The sequence below is a fragment of the Nipponia nippon genome, unplaced genomic scaffold, assembly GCF_047370975.1.
Source record: "Nipponia nippon isolate SJK-2023a ecotype South Korea unplaced genomic scaffold, ASM4737097v1 scaffold_8, whole genome shotgun sequence".
NCBI lineage: Eukaryota > Metazoa > Chordata > Aves > Pelecaniformes > Threskiornithidae > Nipponia > Nipponia nippon.
Genome location: NW_028262402.1, coordinates 39,649,832 through 39,676,648, shown reverse-complemented (window position 1 = coordinate 39,676,648; position 26,817 = coordinate 39,649,832). Strand labels below are relative to the sequence as shown.

General features: G+C 41.4%; 1 protein-coding gene across 6 annotated transcripts in view; it reads right to left on the bottom strand.

The window, feature by feature from the left end:
• Nucleotides 1–15,384: 15,384 nt before the first annotated feature.
• The window catches only part of SLC24A2 (solute carrier family 24 member 2), a 114,753-nt gene continuing 103,320 nt past the window's right edge, over nucleotides 15,385–26,817 (bottom strand). For all 6 annotated transcript variants that reach the window (XM_087741686.1, XM_087741685.1, XM_087741684.1 and 3 more), the window contains 3 exons: nucleotides 25,244–25,333; nucleotides 24,633–24,799; nucleotides 15,385–22,548 (listed from right to left, as the gene is read on the bottom strand). In XM_087741686.1, coding sequence (XP_087597812.1) covers nucleotides 22,299–22,548; nucleotides 24,633–24,799; nucleotides 25,244–25,333 — 507 coding nt within the window. In that variant the 3' untranslated portion in view covers nucleotides 15,385–22,298. The remainder of the gene's footprint in view (nucleotides 22,549–24,632; nucleotides 24,800–25,243; nucleotides 25,334–26,817) is intronic.

Sequence of the window (26,817 nt, the reverse complement as noted above, 5' to 3'; positions counted from 1 at the left end):
CTCAAGCTGTGCCAGGGGAGGTTTAGGTTAGACATTAGGAAAAACTTCTTCACCGAAAGGGTGGTCAAGCATTGGAACAGGCTGCCCAGGGAAGTGGTTGAGTGACCATCCCTGGAGGTATTTAAAGAACGGATAGATGTGGTGCTCGAGGACATGGTATAGATGGACTTGGTAGTGTTAGGTTAACAGTTGGACTCGATGATCTTAAGGGTCTTTTCCAACCTTGACGATTTTATGATTCTATGATACCCATTATTGACATTAATGACTACTTGGAGAAATTACTTAAAAGCTGGGATGCAAAACAAGTGCCTTGCTAGACATCTGTGTGGAAAAAAAAGGGCTGTGGAGGAGGTGACTGTCAGTTCAGGGAAGATGTTCCACTGACAAGAGGAAACTGCTAAGTTGCCCATGAAAGAGGTGGGAAGCAGGCTGTGAATGATAGCCTTACTGGTAGGTAAGAGGGAAAAAGTCATAAGCAGACAGCTGCTTAGGGAGAGACTGTGCAGGGAAAAACCTCAAAGGGAAAGTGGAAATTGTAAGAGGACTGCAGAGAAGGGCAGATGACCTACTTTGTTGCAGCAGCCCATCCAGCACTGCAACGTGATTTTCCATGTGAACATTTTGGAGTGAAACACTCCTTATGCTTCTGTCCACAGGGATGTGGTCTGCTTCTCAGCTGACAGTGCACAGAGCGATGATCGCAGTGTCCTAGGCAAACAGATAACACTATGTTTCAATATGGTACCATCACAGCTGCGCACAGTATCTCCATAGAGGTGTGATGTGGTCTATCTTGCTGACCACAGTGCCTGGACTACTTTTGTTAATCACTAATCTCCTTTGCCAAAAGGAGAGAAGTTGATCAAGACAGCAAAAGCAATGTATGAAGTCTGCTCTCAAGAAGTCATAGCAAAATAGGGCTAGAAAGGTTCTCAGGAAGTTGTCTAAACCACCAGCAGCTCAAAAGCAGGGTCAGCCCTTCAAAAATGCCCCAGGAAGATTTTTGTCTAGCCTGGTCTTCAAAACTTCCAGGTCTCCAATACCCACATTTTCCCTTGGTTCCAGCATACAAGCAGAAGGGACTGGTGGACAAACAGGCTGCAAGCCTTTTACTGTCAGCACATTTGTACAGTATGAGGAAGAAAGATGCAGCAGGGGAAGGCCTCTCTGCTGGTCCTGCACTCACACGTCTGGCTCGGCCAGAGCTTTAACAGTGCAGAAGCACCCTGAGTAATGTGCCAGCTAATTTTCCACCTCTGCAAACTGCTGTGAAAGGGATGGGTCAGGCAAAGGGTGGGAAGATTCTAACTCAGCCTTATCTTCTAAATTAAGTCATCAAAAACCAAAACAAACCCAAACCCAAAACAAAACAAAAAACATGGCAAAAGGGACTCACTAAATTACTGACGCCTATTACATCTTCCTGTAAAAACAGGTGCAATCACAACATGACTTTTACTAATCCACTTTTGTAATCTGAATAAGCTCTGATCCAGAAAAAGGGAGGACATGACAGCTACCTTTGAAGTCCCATTATGGTATTTAGAATAAATCAAGAGTTAACGATGTAAAGAGTAGGTTAATTCAAAACTTAGACCGAAGCAATCTGTTTCCATTTTTTTTTGTAAACTCTTCGCAGCTATTAGGGCCACTAATATGCACCATTATGCCCTAACTTGTGATTTTCCTGGAATTCATGAAGCTGCAGTCTTATGAAGAGCTGCTGAATTGATTTTTGTGGCTGTGTTAAAGTACTGTCCCACCTTTGAAAGTCAATGTAAATCCTGCATCTGGTGGCGTGTAATCAGGCAGAGGGCTCCAATGCCTTTAAAAGCATACCACCAATGGGACTGCTCTGGCATATTCATGTATGTGTTTGTGTGAATCCCCTGAAATGCCTCTGTAACCATATGGCATACCTGCAGGGTCTTGCTGATAATGCTACCCTCAAATAAGGCTCTGTCTCACTGCTCACAGGTGATTAGGGAAATCCCCATCAAATTCAGTGATACTCTCCTGTGCATTAGAAATCTGAGGACCAGGTATGAAGGCAAGACAGGCAGGCTCAAGAGATGTTATTGTGAGTCTTTCCATGAGGTAGTGAAAAAGTTTGTGTCAAAATGCTACACTATTTTAAACTGTATGAAAGTGAGACTTCATTCTGGTGTTAGCTCACACACACATACAATGTCTCCATTCCTTGCTTTGAAATAAGAGCTACACCTTTGAGCCAGAAGTCAACAGTCCATGTTATTTCTATGGAACCAGATATCACAATCGATACATAGAACTGAGGCAAGAAGTTTGAGTGACCTCAGACCTTCATCCATTCAGGAGAATGAAGTTCTCTCTGGCTCAGCTATCCTGGTCTCTGAACTGCAGCATGATGTCAGTTCCCAGAGAGTGCATGTTTCTTTTCACGCTGTGAGGTTGTGCCCTTGTCAAGATAAGGTGCACTTATAAAAGGTTTAAAAATAAATAAAGATCCTTGCGCCCGATTTCCACCACATGAAGTGTTTGCTCAGCTGAGATAATGAGAAGCAGACTGGGTAAGTGGCACATGTCTTCTCCACAGGCACAAGGGAGAGGAAGAGGGTTAATGACACAGAGCAATGCCTCACAGAGCACCATGTAAGGCACCCGGCAAAAGAGAGGCTACGTCTGCTCTCTAACAAATGCTCTCTTCTTACTTCATGCTCTGTGTTTGTTTTGTGTCACTTCCCAAACTGTGATGGACAGCACTATGTATTTCCACTGAGAGAAAGGGGTAATTAGCCTGGAGAGGGAAGATGCCTACTGCACCAGAAAACAGCTGTGATGTGTGTTGCCAGTACCAGTTTCAGCTCACCTGCAGAAAGGAGAAGCACTGCAAGGAGAAAAATACATAGGTAAGGAAAAAAACCCACAGTATCATAACTGATGTTGGTGAGAGTGCTTGTGGTGCTATGCAATTGGACACCATGTGGCCCAACAGCCTTGTCCTTTGGCCTTGCTGCTCAGTGATTTTTCCTCAGATCTTTTCATGCTGGTCATCTGTTTTGCTTGTTACCCTGATGTGTGGTTGTCCAATTTGACATTTCTTTGAATTTCTCTTTTCCTCTCTCTCTTGCTCTCTGCAGCAAATAAAACTGCTGTGTGCTGGCTTTCAAGCTAGCACCTGTGATAGCAGTTATTCAATCTTTAATTCTTTGTCTGTGCAACTACTGCCAGTGACTGCGGCACTGAAAACTAGTACAGACAGGAGAGCTACACGATACCTTCTAACCTGCTAACACTGGTGGCAGTTTGTAGCCGCAGTGTTCAGCAACATAGAAATGCCTATATACACTAACATACGTTGGACCTGAGTATACGAAGTGTAAGAAATTTTACTGTAAGCCATAATATATAGACCCATCCACAAGGAGTGCTCTGCTTGTGCCAAAAGTGAAAGGTCTTGCAAGGGAGATCCGCTGCTGCTTGATGACTATGTTATCTTAATGCTGCGCATTGCTGTCAGTTATATGAAGAGCCAGTCCTCCACTGAACCATGATGAATGCCTGGCTTCGAATATACCTTGTAGCTATGAGCATCAGAATTTAATTGTAAAATGTGAGGGTTTGTTCCTTTTTACAAGTGCTAAATCTTTTGATTCATTAATTTTATACTGGGGAAAAATGAGGAATACAACTAAAGATTTGTCTATCCTCAGACTGTAACATGCTGTTTTACAGCTGATAATTACCTACAATAATGAAGAATAATTAAGATATAACTTAAAAATGGGTGTTTTATCCTGGTCAGTAATTAGATGCAAGGATTAGGTTTTGTTGTAAGGCTCTGGCTTTTTTCTAATAAAGCTGAGCATTTAGATAAGCAAATAATTATGACAATTTTAATTAACCACAGCTAATTTCTTGCTTATTTACCACTAGAGAAGTATATTATCTGTTAATACTACTACTTCCTTTTGGGAAGCTTAGATATGGCATTTGTAATACAATTCATTGTCTGCGTACCTTGCTGGTCACTGCAGCAATCAAAGCTATAGCACAGGCCGGACAATGACAAATGTAACATAGAGTGGAAGACAGACTGGGGAAAATTACAAAAGTCTTTCCATCTGTCAGCCCTGACTGGCATTTGTGGCAGATTAAAGTATTATATCATAGAAAAGGCCCTGTATGCAGCATTAGTAATGTTATTAATTGGACCTAAACAGCCTTTAAGAAGTACTTGCAACCTTGGGAATTTCAGCCCATTTAGTACCTCAGCTGGATTCAGAAATGGAAGGGACAGAAATGCAGTAAGAACTGCCATTTTTTGTTATCATTTAACTTTAATGGGTGGGTGATAGCATCTTGATAGTGTGAAAAAATACATAGAAAAAAAACGCTAGACTGTGAAAACAGCTTTGAAATCACTGACAGAGGTTTGCAGCTGGATGCCAGCCTAGGTTCTTCATGAGAACTCATGTCAAGCTCTCTCTGTGAGGAACCATCTCTGTTTCTTTTTTATGCAGAACTGGCATAATGGAATATGTGATGACCCTTAAACTGAGCCTAGCAATAGCCACACTGGCAGGAAAGAATGGACATCCTAATGGAAAAAAACTTGGAAATATTCTGCAGTGATCTCATGTTTTGCTCTGTTCCCATTGCTCCTTCCTTCTCTGACCCCAAATGTTTGTTCTAGGAAAAGGACAACTCACACAACAGAAAACTGCCTGAGGTGAATGTGGGCATGTATGGCATTATTTGTGACCATATAAACGTGCATCTTAAAAGGTTGTGCAGCCCTGGACCTTGCTTTAAAAGCAGAAATGTCTTATAAGGTCAAAGCATTCAGAAAAATGGGTGAGACATTGCTTTCTGTACGTACCACAGTATCTGAGTACCAAAATTCATACTAGCTGATAGAGAAGATGAAACTGATATTTGTGTCATCTAACATAGATACTTCTTTGTTTCTTGTAGCAGAGGTTTGGGGTTTGGTTTTGTTTTTTTTTTTTTTTTTTTTAGAACCGGAGGATTTTACACTCCTGTTAAACACAGGAGTACTTCTTGGTGCCTCTCATCACTCAGGAGGAAAGCCAGTGATAGGGACCCTACTGTGGTATATAGCATGCAGACATTCAAAAATGTTTCTTTCAACATCTCGCCTTACAGACCCCAGACGAAGTGGAGGGTGCTGTTCCTTTTGGATTAGCTGTATGGTGAGGGAAAGGATGGGACTGATAGCTGTTAACTGCTGTTGGGTCTGAGCACTTTACGAATAGCCCAGCTGCTCCATCTCCCCTTCCAAAACTCTTGGTGTGAACTCTTTCCCTCCGTGGTTCCAGGGGGAGAGAGTTGCTCTCTGAGGTTGTCGCTCCCATTCCATGAAATGTCACTGAAGGGAATGGACAAACCTGGTAACTTGACCTTGCATGTGATAGAGACAGGCTGTGGAGGCCATAATGGTTTGGGTTCCTGACTAAATGGCAGATGATAAGTGGAGGGTTAAATCCAAGCAGCAAGGAGTTCCTTTTACCTCTTCTTTAGCACTATCTGTGAGTTTACTGCACTAGATTTATCATCAACCATATGACTGTCATCTGGATGTTACTGTTCTTCAGAGAGTAAGAAGAATGGGAATGGTGCAGTCTGACAGACATTTCAGTTCTGTCCAAATCATCCAAATATTCTGTCATTTGAGTCTCTGTTGTCTTCACATGAACCTTATGAGCACCAAATAGGCTTTGCAAAAAGAATCTTTTTTCTTTATGCTGCTGTCAGATAGGCTTTTTAAATGAAGCACTAGTTCACAACAATGATTTTTCTTTCATGGTCTGGTTGGTACGGCCTGCAAATGACTCGGCTGTATTTTGTAATCCAGGACAGAAATATTTGACAGTAGTATTATCTCCTGAAAAGCATAAACAGACCTAGCAGTATGATTATCTCTAACTGGATGAACAGGATACTTAAGAAAGATTTCAGTGGGCTTGCTTCTAGAAAAAGAGTGATGAACTACTAAGTTATAGTTTGTGAGGTTAGCTGGGTCTATCAATAATTTCCTGAGCACCGTTGAGACTATTTTGTTCTTTTAGATGGTGGTAATTTTTACCTTAGAAGGTTTAGGATGTCTGGGTTTAAGTGTTACTGGTGTTCTTACCTTTCCTCCATTGCCAGGATGTACCCATGACATCAAATTTACAATTAGCAGAATCATGGGGAAGAATCTGAAAATTCTGTTAGGCTCTGCCAGGGCAAGTTAGGAAACAGAAAGTCTGTTTATTTGGTCTGTGTTTGGCATGTTGCCACTGTTGTCAAAATCAGTCTTGTTGATGGAATGCAGGATAGCTTCTCTGTGAGCTAGATTACTCATTCCGTGCTGCAAGAGGTTCTGGGCTTTAAAGAAAATAAAACTCAATGGGTGAGGATTTATAATGCAAACTTATCAGGCCATTGCTCAGTGGATGCTAGGGGGAAGACCTGTTGCAAGGATTCTGCTTTCAGTCAGCACTGGGGTGGGGGCACAGGCTGTGATAAATGTCTTTGGAGTCTAATTCTTTTGCTGTTAGAGATCCATAAGAAAACCAAGGGTACTGGCAGATTACCACACATTTCTGTTGAAGTTAATCACTAGAGAGAGAGAGAATTCATCTTTTTTCTCCCTGAAAACATGCTTAGCTGTACTTTAATCAGAAGGCTAGGAATTAATCCAATAGGCAACCTTCCAAGAAAGAAGAGTTCACAAAAATGTCATCAGCCATCAGTATTAGGCATGCAATTCAGACACAAAGGTCATCTTTCTTTCTGCATGTTTTCTTTCAGATATCCTCAATAGGAGAACTCCAACATCGAATTTCCTTCTTAATATAATCTCTGTAGCCTTTTTAATAAAGAGTGTGGAAATACTTTCTAAACTATAAGAAGTTGCTTAGTCCACCCAGATGAAGAAACTTGTCATGTTAAGCAAATCAAGGTCTCTGACAAATGTTAGCCTTTGATGGTGTTTAAACCTGCCCCCTCCCCTCCAACATATTCAGCCAGGATACACCCTCAGAGATGTATGTGGTGTAATATGCATAGAGGAATGGCCCAAATATTATCCCATTGCAATGAAGCATGATATGCAGGTTGGGTTTTTCTTGTTGTTCAGAAGTTATTACATTTCTTCCTCTCAGGAGATTGATTTTATACTTAGCACTGCCAAACTGCTAGCCTTGCTGGAAAACGATCACCTGGGATAACTCGCAGTCTTCCTCCCCATGCTGCCTGCTCATGGCTGGCACTGCTGCAGGGACGGTGTCTGCCTCGGCCCCAGCCTGGGGACTCTGGGCAGCAGCTTGTAGCAGGTAAACAGTGTCTTCAGACCTGTATCCTCCAATGCTCCACAGTTTTCCTAACCCCACACACTACTTGCAGGACTGCTGCTACAGAAGAGGCTTTAGTCACTATAAGAGCTAGCCAGCCAAGGAAAGCAAAGGACACATGAAGCTCCACAAACTGATGAAGCTGGACTTACTACAGTTCTCTGCCTTACACACAAATTGAGAGACTTCATGTCACTGAGGTACTTATAAGGTCTCTGGCTCTCCCTCCTGTGACTTCTCTATGTCTAATAGTGCAGAAAGTCATTCACCTCTTTTTAAACAGAGGCACTTGGTAGCAACTCTTTCCTCCATGCTAAGGTGGCTGCTTCCATGAAGCTCATGGGAACTGAATTGCCTTTGAGATCTTTGACTTTCTGTCATATCTGAGTGAAACCAGCCAATGAGTAAAATACAGGAAAAAGTCCTGACTGGGAGAAGCGTAGGGGGAGGCATCCTGCCATGTTTCCTAAGAGATCATATAAGATTTTTAAAGGAAACATGGACAACTGAGATATTTGGGTAATGTATTTGCTATTGATCCCCTATTATTTTGACTGCAGTGGACTTAATACTTTCAGGTTATTTCTTCATTACACCTTGCAAGACTAAGGTAATTGTCTAAAATCAGCAATTACCGTTCCACAGGATGCATTTTATAATTTTTTTTTTTTTTTGCCTACAACAATATAATGAATTTGAACTCCATGTACTGTCTCCCCAGCCCTTTGGTTCGTGAAGTACTGTGCAAACTGTATTCATCTGTGTGTGTTTTTAATATTTCATCTTCACTAATGGATTTATCTTGCTTTCAGTTCTCTTGATACAATCTCTGAAAGCAGCGGTCCAACAACTAAGACACAAAGTCACTCCTTTAGACTCACTCTTCGTGCATCTACTACATCTCCCACTGTGAAGCCAATGGACATTTTGCTACCACTGGGGGCAAGACCAGGCCTGTAGAGGCTGTTTAGACTATGAAACAAGCTAGCTTGATAGTTAACTCAGGCTGCACTACAAAATTAAAGAGAATACAGACTCCAGTAGGAGTAATGCAGACCTGTTAAAAGGGATAAAGAACTACAGACCTGACAGAAACAAAACAAGGGACTGTAATGAAATGAAAATGCCCCCCATCTCTCCTTCCTTTCCTGCCATACATCTCTCTCCCTTTTGTATTCTTTCCCTGACCTCTTCTGCCTGTAACTATGGGATGGTTATCACTCAAGCAGCAGAGCTGTGCTGTCTGTGGCTTTGACCTGAGGGCTTTAGGGAATCCTGTCATTGAGGTCTCCTGCCTGAACTTTTCCCCATTGTCCTCCAGACAAAGGCACTGAAGGTAAAGCGAATACATTGTTCTTCAGAGCTACTCAAGGGGCATTCCCACGCCCCCCCCCCCCCCCCCGCCCAGCTCCGTGAATCCTATGATTCCCAGTATTGCCCTTGACCCAGATAACGTCCCACAGTTAGGGGAACTCACAGACCCTTTTCAGCCTCAAGGTCTGAACATTGTTTATCCATGACAGAAATAACTTCCTTCAGACACAGTCATGTAAAAAGACTGGCAATTATGGAAATGTGCAATGTATTGCTTTGGGTAGGTGTCTCAAGGATGAGAGATCGTCGTCACTCCTCATGGGTTCTCACCCATGATGCTGTGAATAGAAAGCTGAAATGCGTGCTAGAGTGTGTGGTATCAGAGTGAAGAGAAGTCAGTAGCAGGAATGCTATAGTCAAGCCTATTTTAGCAGAGGGTGCTCTGTTACTCAGCATATGTTGCACTGAAAAATGAAATACTGGTTTCCAGCAGCATTTGATTTTTAAGGTGTAAAAACTGTCTCAGGCTAATAATGCACATAGAAAACACATGTGTTTGTTCTGCTAGATTTTCATCCTGTGTTAGCTACCACACCCCAGTCAGGAGGGTGTAAGGGGAGAAAGATGTTAACACAGCCCACCAATGCAAGGGAACCAAGTTTTCCTCTCCCATAGGTTTCTGTATCTGTTCTTGTCAGAGTCCAGAGAAAGTGGACACCTTAGACCAGAGGAGGGTTTTGCCCTAAAGCAAATGTTCACAACTGATAAAGATAAGCATCTTTGCAGGATGACTTTCAGTAGAACAAAACAAGTGATTAACTATTTCATAAACTGGAGGACAGACACAGATGAGGAGCTGTAACCTCAGGAACTCACCATGCTATTACTCACAGGTTAAAAAAAACAAGGAAGCACGACAGTTACACCAGGAAAGCACTGAGGTCTACAGCAGTCTGATGAAGGTAATACATGGGAAGCAATGCATAAACACTGAATGCCTGAAAATTGCATCATAAGCGATACTGCAGCAGTGTATGTGAAAAAAGTTGTCAGACAACCTGTAACTACAGCATGTTCTATTACTTTTATGTCACAGCAGACAGGGGTAGGGGGAGGGGTTAAATTCAAGGGACACCACTGCTACATCAGGGCAAGGCTTACTCCAAGTGAAGTTAACTACTGCTTACAATAAAGCACCGAAGTATTTTAATACCTATTTTGTAATTCTCATGGAAACAAACATACATTTTCACTATTTAAAATATTCTGAATAGCTGAGATCCTTGGCACCATTTTTTTTTTTTTTCAATTTTGGTATCACAAAGTGGATTGCATTTACCTTATTCCACAGAAAATACCTCCACATTGGCATGCAAAGCATACTCCCCTAGCAACAAACTCACATGCCCACATGGTGCCTCCCAGTTCCACAGAAATTCCAGTCCAAATACACTCACTAGATTTCTCCTAGTTCTGGTTTGACAGCCTTTTCCAGAGCCAAATAAAGGTATTATCTTCTCAGCCTAACTATGCCCACAGTAAATGGGAAGTCCAGGAAGAAGTGAAGTTTTGGCTAGAAAAATTACCTGTCCTATATGAAGTTTCCTGGTTGCTAGTTCATTCAAATTAGCTGCATATTAACAGAGATTAAAACAAGACTCCAACCTAGGGGATAGAGAGAGACTCATTGAGCCTCCTCCCTTTGCTGTTTCTAGCTCTGTGTAGGCTGACACTATCCCTTTCCCGGCTTCTCAAAGACATCAAAACCTTTTTCACTCTGCTGCTGACTCATTGGTGGTCCGCAGAGAAAAATCAGCATGGCCTATGCCTTCAGATGCAACCAGTCTGGACATATCACTCCCTGAAGCCTGCTGGCAGGTTGTGGGTTGCATGGTGAGTATGTGTAGCTCTGGATGCTGAGCAGATGTGTGCTTTCACCCAGGGCTCTCCTGCAGGTGCATGGAAACCTCACCATCCCTTCCTCAGGAAATGATGGGATATGCTCCGTTACTTGGCATGCAATCAGGACACATAGTGAACAGGAGAAGGAAATCTGTTGAATTCTCAGTGTAGAAGGAAAACACCATCTGCAGCTCTTCACAGGTGTGTGGTGGGGCTGAGGAAATTCACTCTGTGCGAGTCTAAGTGAGAAGCCACTCCCTACATGGTTGATGAAGAAAGGCAATGATCCGTGTAAGCCTGTCTGACTTACCTGGGACTGGTGCAGGAGCCTAGAGAAACCTAGAGCAGTATTTAGGCACCTACCTTGAATTGGCAGCTGTAGTCAGTATTTACTGCGCTCTCCGTATTATCTCTGTCACTGTCCTTGTTCTGTGACATTCAGAATTGAAATCAGCCTAGAGGATGATGCTTTTGTCGCAAGGAAGGCCAGCAGGGATTTTGACTGGGAAGGAGAACAGCTGCTGTAACGCTAAGAGAAGTATATATTTGGAACAAGGACACTGGGAGGTGTACCATCCTGCTTACTGTGCTTGCCTTGGCTGCACGTTGCTTTCTCCTGCATTAGGGGTTTTATTAGTATCTCCCTGTTGTCAGCAGGGATGATTGCCTGCAAATGTCTGCAAACACACCTGCTGCCGGACACTTTGGTATTGAGGTAATTCCAAGAAAATAAGAGCTTCAGCAACCATGCTGGCACGAGTTATTAATCCAGATAAGCCACCTTCTGTGCACTGAGGACATGTCCTGTTTATGTTGCGGTCCACCTACCTCCCCTGGCACTTCCAAAGACTAGTGCCTTTCTGGGAGATCACTGTGCCCACCTCTTCCTGATGCAGTTTGTGGCAGAGCTGGTGGCTGGCAGATTTTATTTTTTTGCCCCTTCCCAGAAGTGTCTGCTCACAAGATCTGCATGTTGGGGCCTGTGCCTTTAGCTGCTCTAGACAAGATGGAACAGGTGCCAAAGCACCATTATGCCAATAAATAGTTTCTATTTCCCTTCTGTAAGCCAGGAGTGGTAGAGCTCAGCAGGTGAAGCAGCAGGTGCATGTACATAGTGTCACCTTTCTATTGGTATCCAGACTTTGGCATAAAGCCACTGTGAAACAACTGAGGACGCCCTGCTTATGCCAATTGGTCTCTGCTCCTTCTATGATGCCCGGTGGTGCCTGCAGAGTTGACCCTCACCACTGTACTTTCAGTTGCCAAGTGATAACAAAGACAGCTAAAAGTAGGGTCAGTTGTGCTGCCAGCTGGGGCAAACTGGCCTTGCCTGGAGGACGGCAGTGCCTGCAACGTACCTGAAGGAGCACTGAGTTGGCATCAGTCTCTTATGCTGCTCTTTTCTGTAAGCAAAATCCACACTTCTCTCACAGGTCTAACAGATTACAAAAGCATAAGTGGCCTATTGGGATGCTAATTAAGATGAAAAAGGATGAAAATCCCAGCTAAAAATAAAAGAAAACTTCAAGCACAGAACCTGAGTTACACCAAGACTGTTTCGTGCCCGTTTAGCCAGGGCTATGGATTTACTCCTAGATGGGGGGGTCTTTCCCACTGCCCGAACCTTATGAAGGGTAAAAAAGGCCTGAGCCCTTCACGCTCTGAGCATTGCCTGCCTCCACTTGCTGGGGCACCCCTTGTGACAGCGTTTATTTTGGGTGCTGGGCAGTGTGGGGAGCAGAGGGGAAAGCAGTGTAGAGGGGACTGGGGCAGTAAAACAGGGCTGAGGACAGGACAGGTTTGGCTCCCCCATGCTTGCCCCTGCCCTTCTCAGGGCAACACCCTGGCAGGTTTTAAACAGGTTTTTAGCAGGACAGGTGGTGGTGGTGGGGAGAGGTTGTCCAGGAAACTTCTTTTTGGAGGAAAAATTGTGTATTAATAATAAAGAACCTTAAGGAATTTCTGTTTTTCAGTCAGTTTCTGGTAAGAGCTTTGCTGAAAATCATTGTTCTGAGTAGAGAGTAAACTGGATTTTTAGGAAATAATTTTTTTAAAATAGGCTGTAAAATAGAAGAGAAGATGGGTTTACTGACGCTTTTGACAGAGGCACAAATGCTGAACAATACAGCACGTTAGCCTGGAAGGAGCTAATGCTTCCAATACCCAAACTAATTTTTCTTGAATAGTCTTGCATGTTGTGAGATACGTAAGTCAAGTTCTTTAGAGCTACTTTTGGCTAGCAGTATCTCATAGCTACAAAGGATCAGGCTACAATCCCTTAGTCAAGAAAATGCAAATATCAAATTAGCAAGAGTTGGTCATTGCCATGGGAGGCAAATTCTGACCAGCAATATGGCATGGTATCAAGGCAGGCAGGCAGGCAGTACATGATAAGAGTAGGTCTAGATCTTCACAGGGGCACAGAAAATTCTGGGTGTATTTTCCCTTTTCCTTCATCCTAGTTAGCAACCAAGAATAGGAAATAAGTGGAGGAGGTGGTGGGGGTGCGGGTGGTGGAGGGGAGCAGTGTTTTTTTTCGCTGTCACCAAATTGAAACAGTGCACAAAACCATTCCTTTGTTTTGCAATGGAATTAAACTGGGCTGCAGAGAGACAGGAAGGAAAGCAGTGTATTAAGTGTCCTTTTAGACATAAATTGTATCTGATAATTTTCTTATCATTTTCCTCATAGTCTTCCCCTCCTGCCCTGCTCTCTGGAATATAGCATCAAACTCAAGGCCCAGTGGAGTATATTCCCTAGCAAGACAGTACATACAAACGTACCCTCACACTCACCTCCCCATCTGCCTCAGACAGCAAGCCAGACCTCCTCTTCGGCTCTGACCCAGCCCCACTGCAGGCAATCCTCCATTACAGAGGAATCAGCACATGCAGTTTTACACATTTATGGCAGCAGTTAGAGGAAGGTTGTAGTGGAGGGCTGGTATTTACTCATCATTGCTGGTGAACAGGTGAAAAGTGGTTGCAGGTAACAAAGCTTTGTGGGACACCTTGTTCATTCAAAGATCCTCATCAATCTGTTGCTTAAACATCCAATTTGGTGCTCTTTAACTTAGGGGATGCTGGTAACTTGTCTGCCTATGACCCTCCTATTTAGCATGTGAGAAATGGTGCGGTTTGGGTTTGAGGTCTCAGAGGTAATACTGTAGATTTACAGACTAATCACTGGTAACTCATCACCCTGTGCAAAAAAAACCTTGCCCACAACAAATGTATGTTATCCAAACTGTGATGAGGAAATTTGCATAAATAGGAGATGAAGGGATGATTAAAATGTTTCTTTAGGGCTATAATTTGTAGTCTCTCTCTCTGTATTCTTTGCAAGTATCTGGCACAAATACGTATTTCTCTGAGACATGTGTTGACAGGAACAGAATTCCCTGTTTTAAAGGGAAGCTCTGAAGTCTTTGCAGGGGAGGGATCAAATACTCAGTTTTAACAACACACATCACTTTTCTTCCTGTCAATAAACACGCCAAACATAACTAATTGTAAATGAAAAAGTAATAGTGAATGAACAGAGGTTTGTTTTTTCAGGCACTACAGATAAGGCAGTGAAGTACTTGTTCGTGGAAGGGGACACATGTGGCAAGGAAATGTGCCATCATTCCCCCAGGCAGGATTGAGGAGGATATTTAATTTATTTTTCTTCTTCCCCTGCTCACATCAGTCATATACCATTAAGGCCTGCTGTGGTAATGAACAATTTTAAATTCCATTCAAAAGTGGCTGAAGTTGAGGCAGGGATCAAGTGTTACCAAGCACTGGGTTAAGACAACACACACCCACAGAGCATAGCTGTGAATACCTCTGTGTGTGTGTGTGTGTGTATGCATATTCACTTCTCAGATAAAGCCTAACACAGTCTTTCTTTCAAACTCTCCAATCTAAATTTCAAAGCATCCCACATGTGCCTTTGTGACTTGCAGCATACACCAACTTTGCCTCTTGTAGGATGTGTTTGATGTTGTCGGTCTTCCCATTTGGCAGGCAGGAATGTCTCAGGACAATCACAATTCTCAACTCTTAGTCTATTTGCAAATTTCTTCGGTTGTTTCCAATCTAAAATTTTAAAGCTCTAGTATGGTTAAAGATGAATGAAAAATCTCTGTCCTGAGCTCACATTTTTAGGGTTGGCACAATGCCTCATAAAAAATGTCTTAATTCACTGTGGAGGATGACTTCCTGGGGCTACTATGGGAAAAATAGTAAGTAATAACGTCTATTGCAACCTTTTATAACTTATGAAGATGGAAATTTTGGTTGATTACGGGAAATTTTTAACATTACCAATTTTCTTTTGCTGTTATTTATTGAAGATCATTCTTTTGTTTAAAAGTATCATTCATCCAATGACAGACTAAAAAAAGGCCAAACATCCTAGCTGGCAAGGATGACAGACTGTGAAGCCTGAAGATTAAACGAGAAGATGTCAAACTGAAGAATGGCATCCAAAACAACCTGTGAGTAAACGTGTCAGTAAAGAAATGTAGGTGCACTTGGCCCAAATGGGACCACAGAGCTCCAGACATACACAGCTCCAAGAAGTTGTCATCTGGTAGATTCACACTGGGCTGTAGATGAAAAATCCTTGTTTAACTAAATTTTAAGTTCACTGGAACACAGATGTTTTCCTTACTCTGTGTATGCACAGCAGGTAGCACAGTGACATGGCAAGAGGCAGTTAGTGCTGCCTGAACACTTATGATGACGAGTAGCATGGCACATTATCATGCAATCCAGAGCAGGTAGTTAAAATACTATTTTCAGAGCCATAGCAAGTCCAAGACAATTAAGACAGAAGATACTGAGGAAAATGACACATTGTTAAGTCTTTATTAGTATTTACTGTTGTTATCGTTATTCACACTTAGACAACTCAATTACATAGTGATTTATATGAAGAGCTCTGTATTGATATCATAAGGTGAGAAAGTGTACATGCCACAGTGAAACATTCTGTAGATACAGTGAAGTAAGACCTTTGATAGAAGGGATTATTTCCGAGAGCCTATGTACAAATAAAGGTAACTTTCATACTATATACAAACTTATATTCACAGAAAATATACTGATTCAGAGATACAAGAGTTTAGTCTAGTGAATAATGATCCATACACATAAACACATGAGAAAACCTGGAATTTTCAGGGGGTTGCCTGGATTGCCTTCCATGGCAATGTCTTTTTTTTAAGTTTGAAATGAGTAAGATGGGGGACTTCTTCAGATTTTTCTTACAGTAACTTCAAAATGAGAGGTGCAAGAGTATGAAAACTACAAAGTGAAACAAACAAGCTAAAAAAGCTTTATTACAAAAATAGCATCTGATTGTCAGTTATAACACGCTACTATTATTTTCACATGACAATACAGTGGCCTGATCTTGCCATCGTAAGTGATAGAAATAATTTCTACGCATGTGAGTCAACTCCCCAGAGTCAGGATTGCAAAATAAAAACTGTGTTGATAATAGAAATGAACACAAAACCAAGTGAAATCCCTTTGGCATTACTTAATTTTGATGGGGGATTAAAATAAATGGTTGATTTCTATTGGATAGCCTGACCCTGAAAACTTTCTCTCTTTTGTAAAACAGATGTAACAGAAGTAACTCATCTCATGAACTTACTAAAATATGAGGAGCTTCCTTTACTGTGATCTCAGTGGGAGAAAGCATTAGAGTAACACGATGACTTAATTGCTTCATTGGGCTTGACTCTGCAACATTTGTGTTCCTTCTTCTGGGGTGAACAAGGATGGCAGGATTGAGCCCCTGCTGCAAAGGGAGTGTGCAGCATTTTGTACCGTCCCACAGGGAAGCTCAAGAGTATGAGCAAACTCCCCCTGACTAACTCACAGCTTCACTAAGGCAAAACCAGATCCTGCTTTACTGTACATTTATTTGACAGTATTTTACATTATACCTTAAACAGAGACATGAAATGGATTCTTTACTTTAAAATTAATGATCCCCTTATTTAGAAACCCCATACTAGTCTTCTGGGTTTTTTATGGCTTCTTTTTGCATTAAGACAACTATGTGACATAAAATAAAAAAAAAATAGTAAAGTGCAAGATCTTTAAAAATGCATACAAATTTCATTGTTTGGATTGGTTTTGTGTTTGATGAGCAGTGAATTTACAATAAATCTACACGAATGTACAATTCATTTACCAATCTTGAATTATATTATTTCTTACTTGTCCTGGGCCACTTATGGCTCATATAAGAACAATGTGGCCATTTGTGTGTCTGGTCTACCCATACTCCAGGTGGTTACATGGCTTCTAGGCTGGGGCTGACCTGCATCTGGCTGGCTGGGAACACGGGCTCAGCGCCACGCTAATGTGATTACATGGCTTCTGGAGAAGACATGGCTTACGTCCAGCCAGGCAGGAGCATGGGCAGAGGAATGTGGAAACTAGCTGCACCCATCCAGGCAGACAAGTCCTGAGATGCCATACACTGACAACTAGCAACACATAGCAGATCTACAGGATGACTTGTCTGGACTACAGGACTGTGATCCATATACAACTTCTGTATTGGACGGATGCACTGAATAGCATAACTTCAATCCGGAAGTTATTCTCCCCAGTCCTAATGGAAATGACGAATATCTCAATACTGATATTCCTGTAACTGATGGCAACAGATCCAAGAAGGATCATTTTAACATCAACCAGGAGTGAAACCCACATCTGTTGCAGGGCTAGAGCAGAACTCTTCTCCATACTGTTGAGTGCAAACTATCCCATTTGCTAATCTCAAAATCACTGTCTACAGATATATTTCCAGCTGCAAGTTCTTGCATCAAACTTTCCAGGAATAGCAGGAAAACAATAATCATCTGCTCAAAGGAACTAACCATGCCTCTTTCTCAGTTAGTTGTGTCATTGTTATTTACAAGAGGTAAAATGGTTTCCAAGAATACAAGTGAATGCAATTTTTCTCTTTGTACATAGCTCCCAGGACAACTATGTTTGTTACACAAGCACATTTATGACATACGGGATCCTAAGATAAAAATCTATGTCTTGCCCAAGTTAATGGCAGAAATCTTCTGGATTTCAGCGGGCCAGTTGTTGGAGAAGGGATTATTTCTTTGTCATAAATTAAATAAATCCATCTGATACAGACTCATATTTGATTCAGAACATAAGTTATATGGACCACAAGATGCTATTTTAAGGAATTACTGCTGAAAGAAGAATAATTAAAAAACATTGTATATCCCCTTTTTTGTGAAATATGTAATGAAGTAAAAGACAACCAGAGAAATAATCCCTTAAAAAACACCCAAACATTAAGAATATTTCTAAGCATCTATTTTTTACAGTACTTGGATTAACCACATGTTTAACCTACTGCTTTGTGGACCTTCATATCCACACACAACAGTACCATGAGTGACAGTGACCATGAACTACTTCAGAGTAGCATATGTGGAAATTACATGGTAGGTTCATTGCCATTACAAACATCAAATGACATCTAAATAAGCTTCTTTGTCACCCACTGTGCTTTATGCTTCATGAAGATTATGCAGACAGCCACATCAATTGAATAAATAAGCAGAGGCGTACAGACACAGAGAGCCTGTCTGCACTACAAGAAAGTACTAGGTTTCAGTATAGTTAATTTAAAATACACAGAGCTTTGCTGAAACATTTTTCCATGTCTACACGTAGTTCTTGAGGAGATCATCCTCATACCACACTTTTTATCACACTTTTATAGCATTTACCCTACACATTCGACCATGCTGTCTTCTACAGAGGGAAGCTGGCTTTTTTTTTTTTTAGTGGAAAACAGCAAATACTTGTAGGACTCCAATGGTATTTTGTACTGATGGGGCCCATTCTCTTCTTTAATTCCAATGAAGTTAGTGCAGAAAATCTTTAAAACAGGTTACAACCTGACCCACAATCCTACTCAAATGCTACTGGAAATCCCTTCCAAAAATCATGTACCACATTGGTTCTGTTCAGGTGTGATGGTGCCACAGACAGTTGGCTATTTAACCTGAAGTTGCATTCTTATCTTACTTACTGTGTTGCCAACCTGGTATTGTCCTGAAAACACTAAGCTGGAACAGGATCTTGATCATAACACCAATTTCTGTATTAACTGTTCATTTATGCTTCATAAGGATTATGCAGACAGCAGCATCAATTGAATAAATGAGCACAGGCATACAGGCAGGTGGAAGAGGCTTCAATGCCAACCAACTCGCTGTAGAATTCAGGCAGGTTGTGAGACCAGGTCCCTAGTGAAGTCATTCAGAGCTTTGACTGAAGAAAATAGAATTTAATTTGGACTTCTAGGTCTACAATGTTGAGAAACTTTCATAGATCCCACACTGAAACAGTTACGAACAATGAGAAACACTTTATGCTGGGAAATTGCTGTGATAGTAAAATAGGAGTGTCCTAAGAAGTGGTGTGCATTTTTGGCAGCATTGCGCCTGGACAGCTTATGGACATCCAGTCACTGGGTTGCAGCAGCTCTCAGCTGTTCTCTCAGCACTCCAGTTTAAGATTTTCAAACTCCTCCTGCACGGGATAAAGGCCATGCTTCTCCCTCCATCGCATTCCTCTCTGTTCTCTACCAGCACAGCTGTTGCCTTATAATCAAAGAGCACATCAGTGTGCAAGTAACGTGAAACAGTTCACCCCAGCAGTCAGCCAGAGAGCTGCCTTGGTAAGTACAACCAGATTTCACAGCCAGCCCCCACAGAAAGCACCACGCAACTGAAATCTCTCCTGTTACCTCTGGAGTTGAGCTGCCACTGACCACACAATTATTCAGCCACTTGAATCATGGTCTGCTCAGCAGACACACGGCAGTGGGAGCTACGAGGTGTCTCATTCCTTGAGGGAAAAAATTACTTTTAATACCTTCCAAGATAAATATGTTGACAGGGGCAAGCAGACACAGGAAAGAAATGAGTCAGATATATTTTAAGACAGTATACAAATCCCGTTACAGGGTACCAGCCCTTAGTCCTACACATGAAATTCTTCAAGCTGTTGATGCCAGCTTTGGACTGAAATATTCCCCATGTGTAGGGCTTTCGATCAGTTACTCTTTTCTCAGTAGTGTTTGCCCTCACTTTGCAGAGTACACCAGTGTGCTCTTACAGCTCTCAAGGTCAGGCAGGGCTTTTTGCTTTCCAGTGTGGGAATTACACCATGCTGGCCATGAAGTCATTTTAAAAAAAAAGGGGGGTGGGGGGGAAGAAAAATAAAAAGGAGTAATGTACCGAACAGAGATCAGGCTGTTGCCCTTCCTTGGTTTCTTGATTTAAAATGTCAGACCAGTGAATCTGGGCATCTTTGTATATTGTAAGCGCCCATATACACAGACCTATCATGATTCTGCACACACTCTTTTAGATTGCTGTGTCTTATTCTGCTCACTTGGGAAAAGATTGTCTGTTTTGAGCACTGTCATCAGAAATAAAAGCATTTGGTGACTCCTCTGGGACAGATTACACTGTGGAGTCAGCTCTGTATTTTGGGACAGCTGTCCCATTTGAGCTCAAGAATTTGGGTTACAGATTTGCTTTTGCAAGATTGCTGTTCTGGTCAGTAGAGGGCAATGTAGGTACGTATATACCTATCTTTCCATTGTGTACACCCGTAGAAACAGATGTTAAGAGGTGGGCAGCACTATCATTAAGACAGGTGAGGATTCTGGAGCAATGAAGGATCTTAAATACACAGACAAATTTTTGCTCACAATGAGAGAAGCTCACACTAAAAAGCACTAAGAAGCAAGAGATGTTGCAAATACATGGTTAAGATAAAATACTGATTCTGGATGTAGCTAGGACTTAATACCTTAGGACAAGACGTGAGTAGCAGATATTGTAACTCCTAGTTTTCTTGCTTTTGTTCATTAGTATCTCACTTTTTTCTTCATGATATCATATAATATTAACATTTTAGTAATTTTAATACATATTTTTCACTGTTTTCTCTACCATTGTTTTCTGTCAAGTCCTTACTCTCTGACCAGATACTGTTACATACAACCACATGTAACAGGAAAACAGTGAAGGACAAAAGGGATGAGTGAGAAGCAAACAGCATGGAACACAGGAAAACAGACAAGACAAAGTGTGCTGAGCCTTCTGTTACACAGTTGTGAGCATGGCATTGCCATTGTGAGCACAATATGAATACAAACCAATGCTGAGACAGGTCACAGAAATGCGCTGAAATTTCATGAACTCTAACTGCATAAAAGACTTGAACAAACAAATGACAATTACTTGAAATAATTTCTTAACACCCATTCCAGTCCTCCCATTTTTTTTTTTTAATCATCCAAACTACAGGAAAGATGAACACTTTGTTCTTTTCTCCCTCCTTATTTTTTTGTTTTAGATTTGGACCTTCTCCTTTTCTCAGGATTTCAGTAAAAGAATATTGCATTTTCACTCCTTCCTCGGCTTCTTTAGACATCTACACTTCCAGCAATACTGAAAAATTTTCATGTAGGTTTCCTGCAGCTCCACTATATTTAAATTGTTAGTTTCTCCTACCTAGTTTCAAGATTTATAAGAGCAAATATGAACTGCCCCAGCTTTGTACATCAGCTGGGAATCTCTTCCAGCAACGGCTATATGTAGCTGTGAAGGTCCTTACACCCCAAGTAATAGTGAAAGACAGCCTGTAAAACATATATCCACTTCAGCAATTAGGCTGCCACTTTACAACTACTTCTGTTTTCTCTATGGAATACTATGCATAAGCAAGTTAGCCTTTTTCTTCTGGCATGAAGAGGCAAACTCGTAATGATAACAGCATCTTAAAGCCATTGGTACTGTTGTTGGTATTGCTGCATTAGAAAAACCGGTGTGTTCACATAGTAGTTGTATGATCCCTCTGCATGCTGCGTTGCTATTAGAGAAGAAAGAATATCCCCATTCTGGTCTTTGCATGTGAATGCAATGAAAATCTGCACCAGTTACAAAATGGCCAGGCAGCATGGCCCCTTCAGTGCCAGAGCCAGAGTTCCTGGAATCTGAAGAGTTTTGCAAGATGTAATAAACCACCATTAACATCCTGTTGATTGCCTTTACAGACCTGTGATGCAGAGGATCAAAACACTGATGAACTCCCTGGCTTTGCTGAAATCACATCATATAAAGCCACTTACACGAAGAGATGTGCAAGTTCTTCTGTGTCTGTGACTCATGCACTCGGCATATGCTTTCCACTCAGGAGTTTCAGCAGATTATCAGAAAAATCCCATACCAGGGTGTGTGGGGGGTGGTGCCACCACAAAGTTAATATTAGCATTCCCCTTAGAAGATGAGAGCTTTAAGAACTGAGCACGCTGTATGTCTGTGTATACTACTACAGAGAACAAGAAGTCTGCAGATATGTACCATAGGCCTAGGAGAAGTCTTGCATAGTTTCCATGTGTGCACAGCATCTCCCGTACTGAGTGGCGAGGATGTTCTGCAGCAGACAAAGAAAACCTCAGCGCAGCTGGACTCAGCCCTTCGTGTGTGACTGCACTGTCCAGCAGCGGTCATTCTTCAGCTCTGAGATCCACCCTTTGTATCCTTTTCTTTCTTTCTCTCTTTTAAAATTGAGGGAGAGGAAATGTACAAATCCATGGGTTATTCTCATAGAAGCTTTCAATTTTGTTTTTTTGCTATTTCTTCTTTATTTTTTTCCTCTCGAGAAACAGCACTTTCCACTAGATGGAGACCGGACACTGGATCACTTTGTCCTCCAGGAGGACACTGACAATCAGGAACACAAAATAAAGCCCAAACATGAGAAAGCCCAGGATTTTATTCATCCTCCACTTGCAGAAAGCGATGGAGAGGATGACAAAGAGCAGCATGATGAAGAGGAGGACAATCGCACAGAACAGACCATTGCTGCTGACTGTCACCGGGGCAAAGCTGTTAATCACAGCATACAGGAGCCATGGAAGAGGAAGGCTGTTAAGAAAGAGAAAAATAAATTGGAAACATTGCAGAGGTGCAGAAAGGAGCACTAGAAAGTTTCTGGATGCACTTCAAAATACAACCAGAGGCTTCCTGCATAAAGTGAGGCAGGAAGAGTTTCAACTCTTCTAATATGTACATAAATCTAATTTGTCAGCTTGCTTGTGGTTCTTGGGGAGAACACATGGGATTTAGGCTCCCCACTCTTCCACCAGTTACATTGGTGAACTATATTTCCCTTGGCTGACAAATCACCTAGCACCTTGTCTGTGAGCAGGAAGACCCCTTTCATTTGTTTCTGGATTTCAGACCATCTGCAGAAGAATCTACTTCCACTGTCTTTCCAAGAGCCTGCATGACGAGAGGGTGGGTTGCATAAAGACATGTCCTTGCCATGAAGAACCGGCACTCTGCAAGGCTCTGCCCCAAAAATTTGGCCCTTAAAGGCCTTGATCCACATTTACTGTATAAACCTGTGTTAAAATGTGAACTTCAACTGAACTCCAGCTTAATTTCTATTTCTGTATTTCCTGTCATTGCATTTCTCATCTCTGATGCCACAGAATGAGGCAACATCCCTCTGGAAGATGTCAAGCTGAAATAAATATTTAAGCCACTGATTGGAGCTTAGCAGGCTTAGAAGGCATGAAGAGAGCTGTCAGAAGCTCACAACATTCAAACTTTGAATAAGCAGCTCAAGAGAGAATAATTTATTACAGCCTCAGTACTAACTACACCAGCCTACACCTCAACTGTGCTGTTTCCATTGTAAATATACCAGGTCTAGCAGACTGGTACAGGACAACACTATTTCCATTGGCAGGAAGATTAAAAATTTTAAGAAAAGTAAGAAAGCATTGCAAAAGAGGAAAGTTTTGCAATGCACCCTATGTGCTCTACGTTGAACCATATGGTAGTGAATGTTTTCATATATTTTGCAGGTCTGCTGCTTATAGGTGTTATTTCAATCACTTCATGCTTCTGGATTAACAGAAAAAAGTGGCCCAGTTTTTCTGCTGTGTCCAAAGGTACTGCCATTAGCCAACTGATGGAGTAAAAAAGCCATTTACTATCCAGTCTAACTTCAGGATCCATTTTTGTACTTGTGCAGTTGCTGGTATATTTTCAGCAGCGAAAACCATGATCTGTTCTATGACTAGGCTGTTTGGGACTATGACTATGACTAGACCTGTTCTTCTGCGTATGTGATAGCAAGAAACAATCAAAGATGGAGAAACTGAGAGTATGGACATGACTCTCAGTGCCTCTATCCTGTATTGAAGATGGGAATGAAGGAATAAAGACAGAGTTTGTCTGTATATTTCCTGGACATTTTTGAAACACTGAGGCATAGATTACAACCTTTCTGGACCTGATCTAGCTCCAAAGGTCAAAAAGGAATTTGAATTCCAACCACATGCCACACATCATTATCCTAGAGCTGCAGTGAAGCAGTAAGGTGTAAATAGCACTTTTCTGCACAATCTTTCATTGCTTCACATTGTCACAGCTATATAAACAGTCCTTTGTATTAATAGAGAATGGGTTTGTAATTTGGGACTTTCCAGGTATATAAAAAAATCACATGTCAACAATAGCCTAAATAAGCTACACAGGACAATGTCATTCTGTTTTTATTACAGCAAATGTGCTGAATACTGCAGAGACAATGAATTGTTCCTGATCATCATTTATAAACAAAGCTCTAGTATAAGCACAATGAGTGGTAACATAAGCAAACAACAGCAACCTGACAAAATCATAAAAAGCTTCAGAAATTCCTTCTTTGAACAATGCTCTTGCATACTTTTTTTAAGTGCAATTCACTTGCCTAGGCAGCTCTGCAATGTATCGAAGAGAGAATTAGGCAACAAATATGTAACAATTCCGTCATGCAAATGTCTATAAATTTCTGAGCACTTGAAATAGTTAACAACCGTTGCATGTTTGCATCACTCTCATTTTTAAGCATCAATGGCAGAAAATTGTTGTAGGCAACACCGTGGCAAAACCATGGCAACATGCAAAGAACAAAGGACTTGTTAAAACAGACACACTTTTCTTGCTGTAGGACTTACCCCACTGTGATGTCAAATATGTTGCTTCCAACAGAACTGGACACAGCCATGTCACCCAGACCTTTGCGTGCTACAATAACACTGGTAATAAGGTCAGGAATAGATGTGCCAGCAGCTAGAATAGTCAATCCCATGATTTCTTCGCTAATACCAATGGTCTCTCCAACCTAAAAGGGTTTAAGCAAAAACACCAAAAACATGTCCTGCAGTGAAGAAATGCTTCCACTGTAAACCTGTTTAACCAGGAATATTATCCTGGAGCTTGACAACTAGCTTGGAGAATACAGGCAAGATTGGAGAATTACTCGTTTTCACAGATTTCCACATTTCAGGAGAAAGATAAGATTGTCAAATAGAACCAGTAGGTATTGACAAGTTGTTGCTGATGGCTCTGATGTTACCAGAATGATCAAATCCTGTGGTCAGGACAACCACAGCTCTCTGAACTACTTTCCATTTACTGAGTAGTGATTTACTTCATCCATGGTTGCAGCTCCTAAAATAAAGCACTACTCAGCATGAGACAGATGATGGACTCTGATTCTAAATGATCTCTCACAGTGCAAAATGCAATGCAGGGCTTCTATTTTGTACCAGTATCACCTCCTTACCTGATGTGCCCACCAGACCATTAAGTAAGAAAAAAATGCAATCCAGCTGATAGAGCCAAAAAATGTGATAGGAAAAAATTTTCTTGACCTCTGAAACAGAAACAAAGAGAAACAGTGAACACCTGTGTTGAAGGCTGACATACTGTACTCTTATTTGCCTCTCAAAATGAGAGTGGCCTCTCATTATTTCTGATCATTTGTTCTGACCAACTATTCTGATCATCATCAGATGATCAAAATAAATGTCAAGAATGGTAAGAAACTGACTCCCTGTACTGGTATATACTTACCTATGCCTCATTCTTCCAACCACTTCAGTTGTAAAGTAACACCTCCTAACAAGTTGTATAATGAATGGCAAGTTTTGGATTGTCATTTGTATCATATTCTGTTATGCCACAGTTTGCATATGTGTTTAGCTGAATGGTGGTTTGACTTCTAAATTTCTTAATAACTTCATGCTTATTCACAAAGAATGTTTTCAAATTGCTAAAACAGGTACCCGTACCTTTCATTCATACATCAATAACTTTGTGCAACACCTCTCACAGTCAGTATAACAAAGGCTGCCATATGACAGAGCTAAAAAACCACACATCTAAAATTTCATAGATCATTTACTTTTCTTGGGAAAACAACCCACTTTCTCAATTAGAACAGAAGACACATTAAAGCACATATTTGCCATGCTTTGTTTTGTAGTGAAGTTTGTTATAAAAACATGTAAAACACACTCTGAGGACCTTCAATGAATTAAAAAATCTGTATAACATGAAAATAACTTCATTTTCATTTTCAGTGTCTCCCTTATTAATGTCCAACTTTGAATAGATAGTGTTCTTGCAGCCAATGAATGGGTTATATTCAGATTAATGACTTATTTTGGTTTCTATTCTTTCCAGTCTTTTACATCATCCATATTTCCTATTGGCTAGCTAGATCTGTGTAACAAAAAGAGATCAAGTTAACTACTAAAGGAAGGAAACACGACTGCAGTACTGTACCGGGCAATCACTGTCTAAATCAAATCAGTGTTTAAAATTAAACTCTTACTGTGAATGAATGCTACCAGTCTTGAATGAAACCATAATCTTTACGGGCATTGGCCTTCTGAACACAGATCCTCAAGATGACTTCTGATGTGCCACGAGCAGAGTCCTACAAATTTTAACGAATAACCTGTAGGACTGCTTGTGGAAGTAAGTTATACCACTTTGAATACTTGTTCCAGCTGCTGCTCAATCCTGCACTACCTTTTTCTGTTAAGTCCTCACTAAATCCACTTCCACTTCTTGATCTGGAGGGGCCTCCAGAATTTTTGGGCAGCACACCTTGCCTGTACCCCTCTGCACTGCAGGACATGGCCCTGCTGCACCAGGAGACTCATTAGCCTGTGGGTCATTCCCAGGTGTTGTGGGAGCAGACAGGACTGCAGGGCTTTCCCTGAACATGACTTTTGGAGAGAAAATACTGTTTGGATTTTGCCAATTCAGCTTGCTCAAGCCATGATAAAGCTCTCTTTTTTAGGGAGTTTACAGAGCTGCATAGCCAGCTTTTCTTGTATAGCAGACACA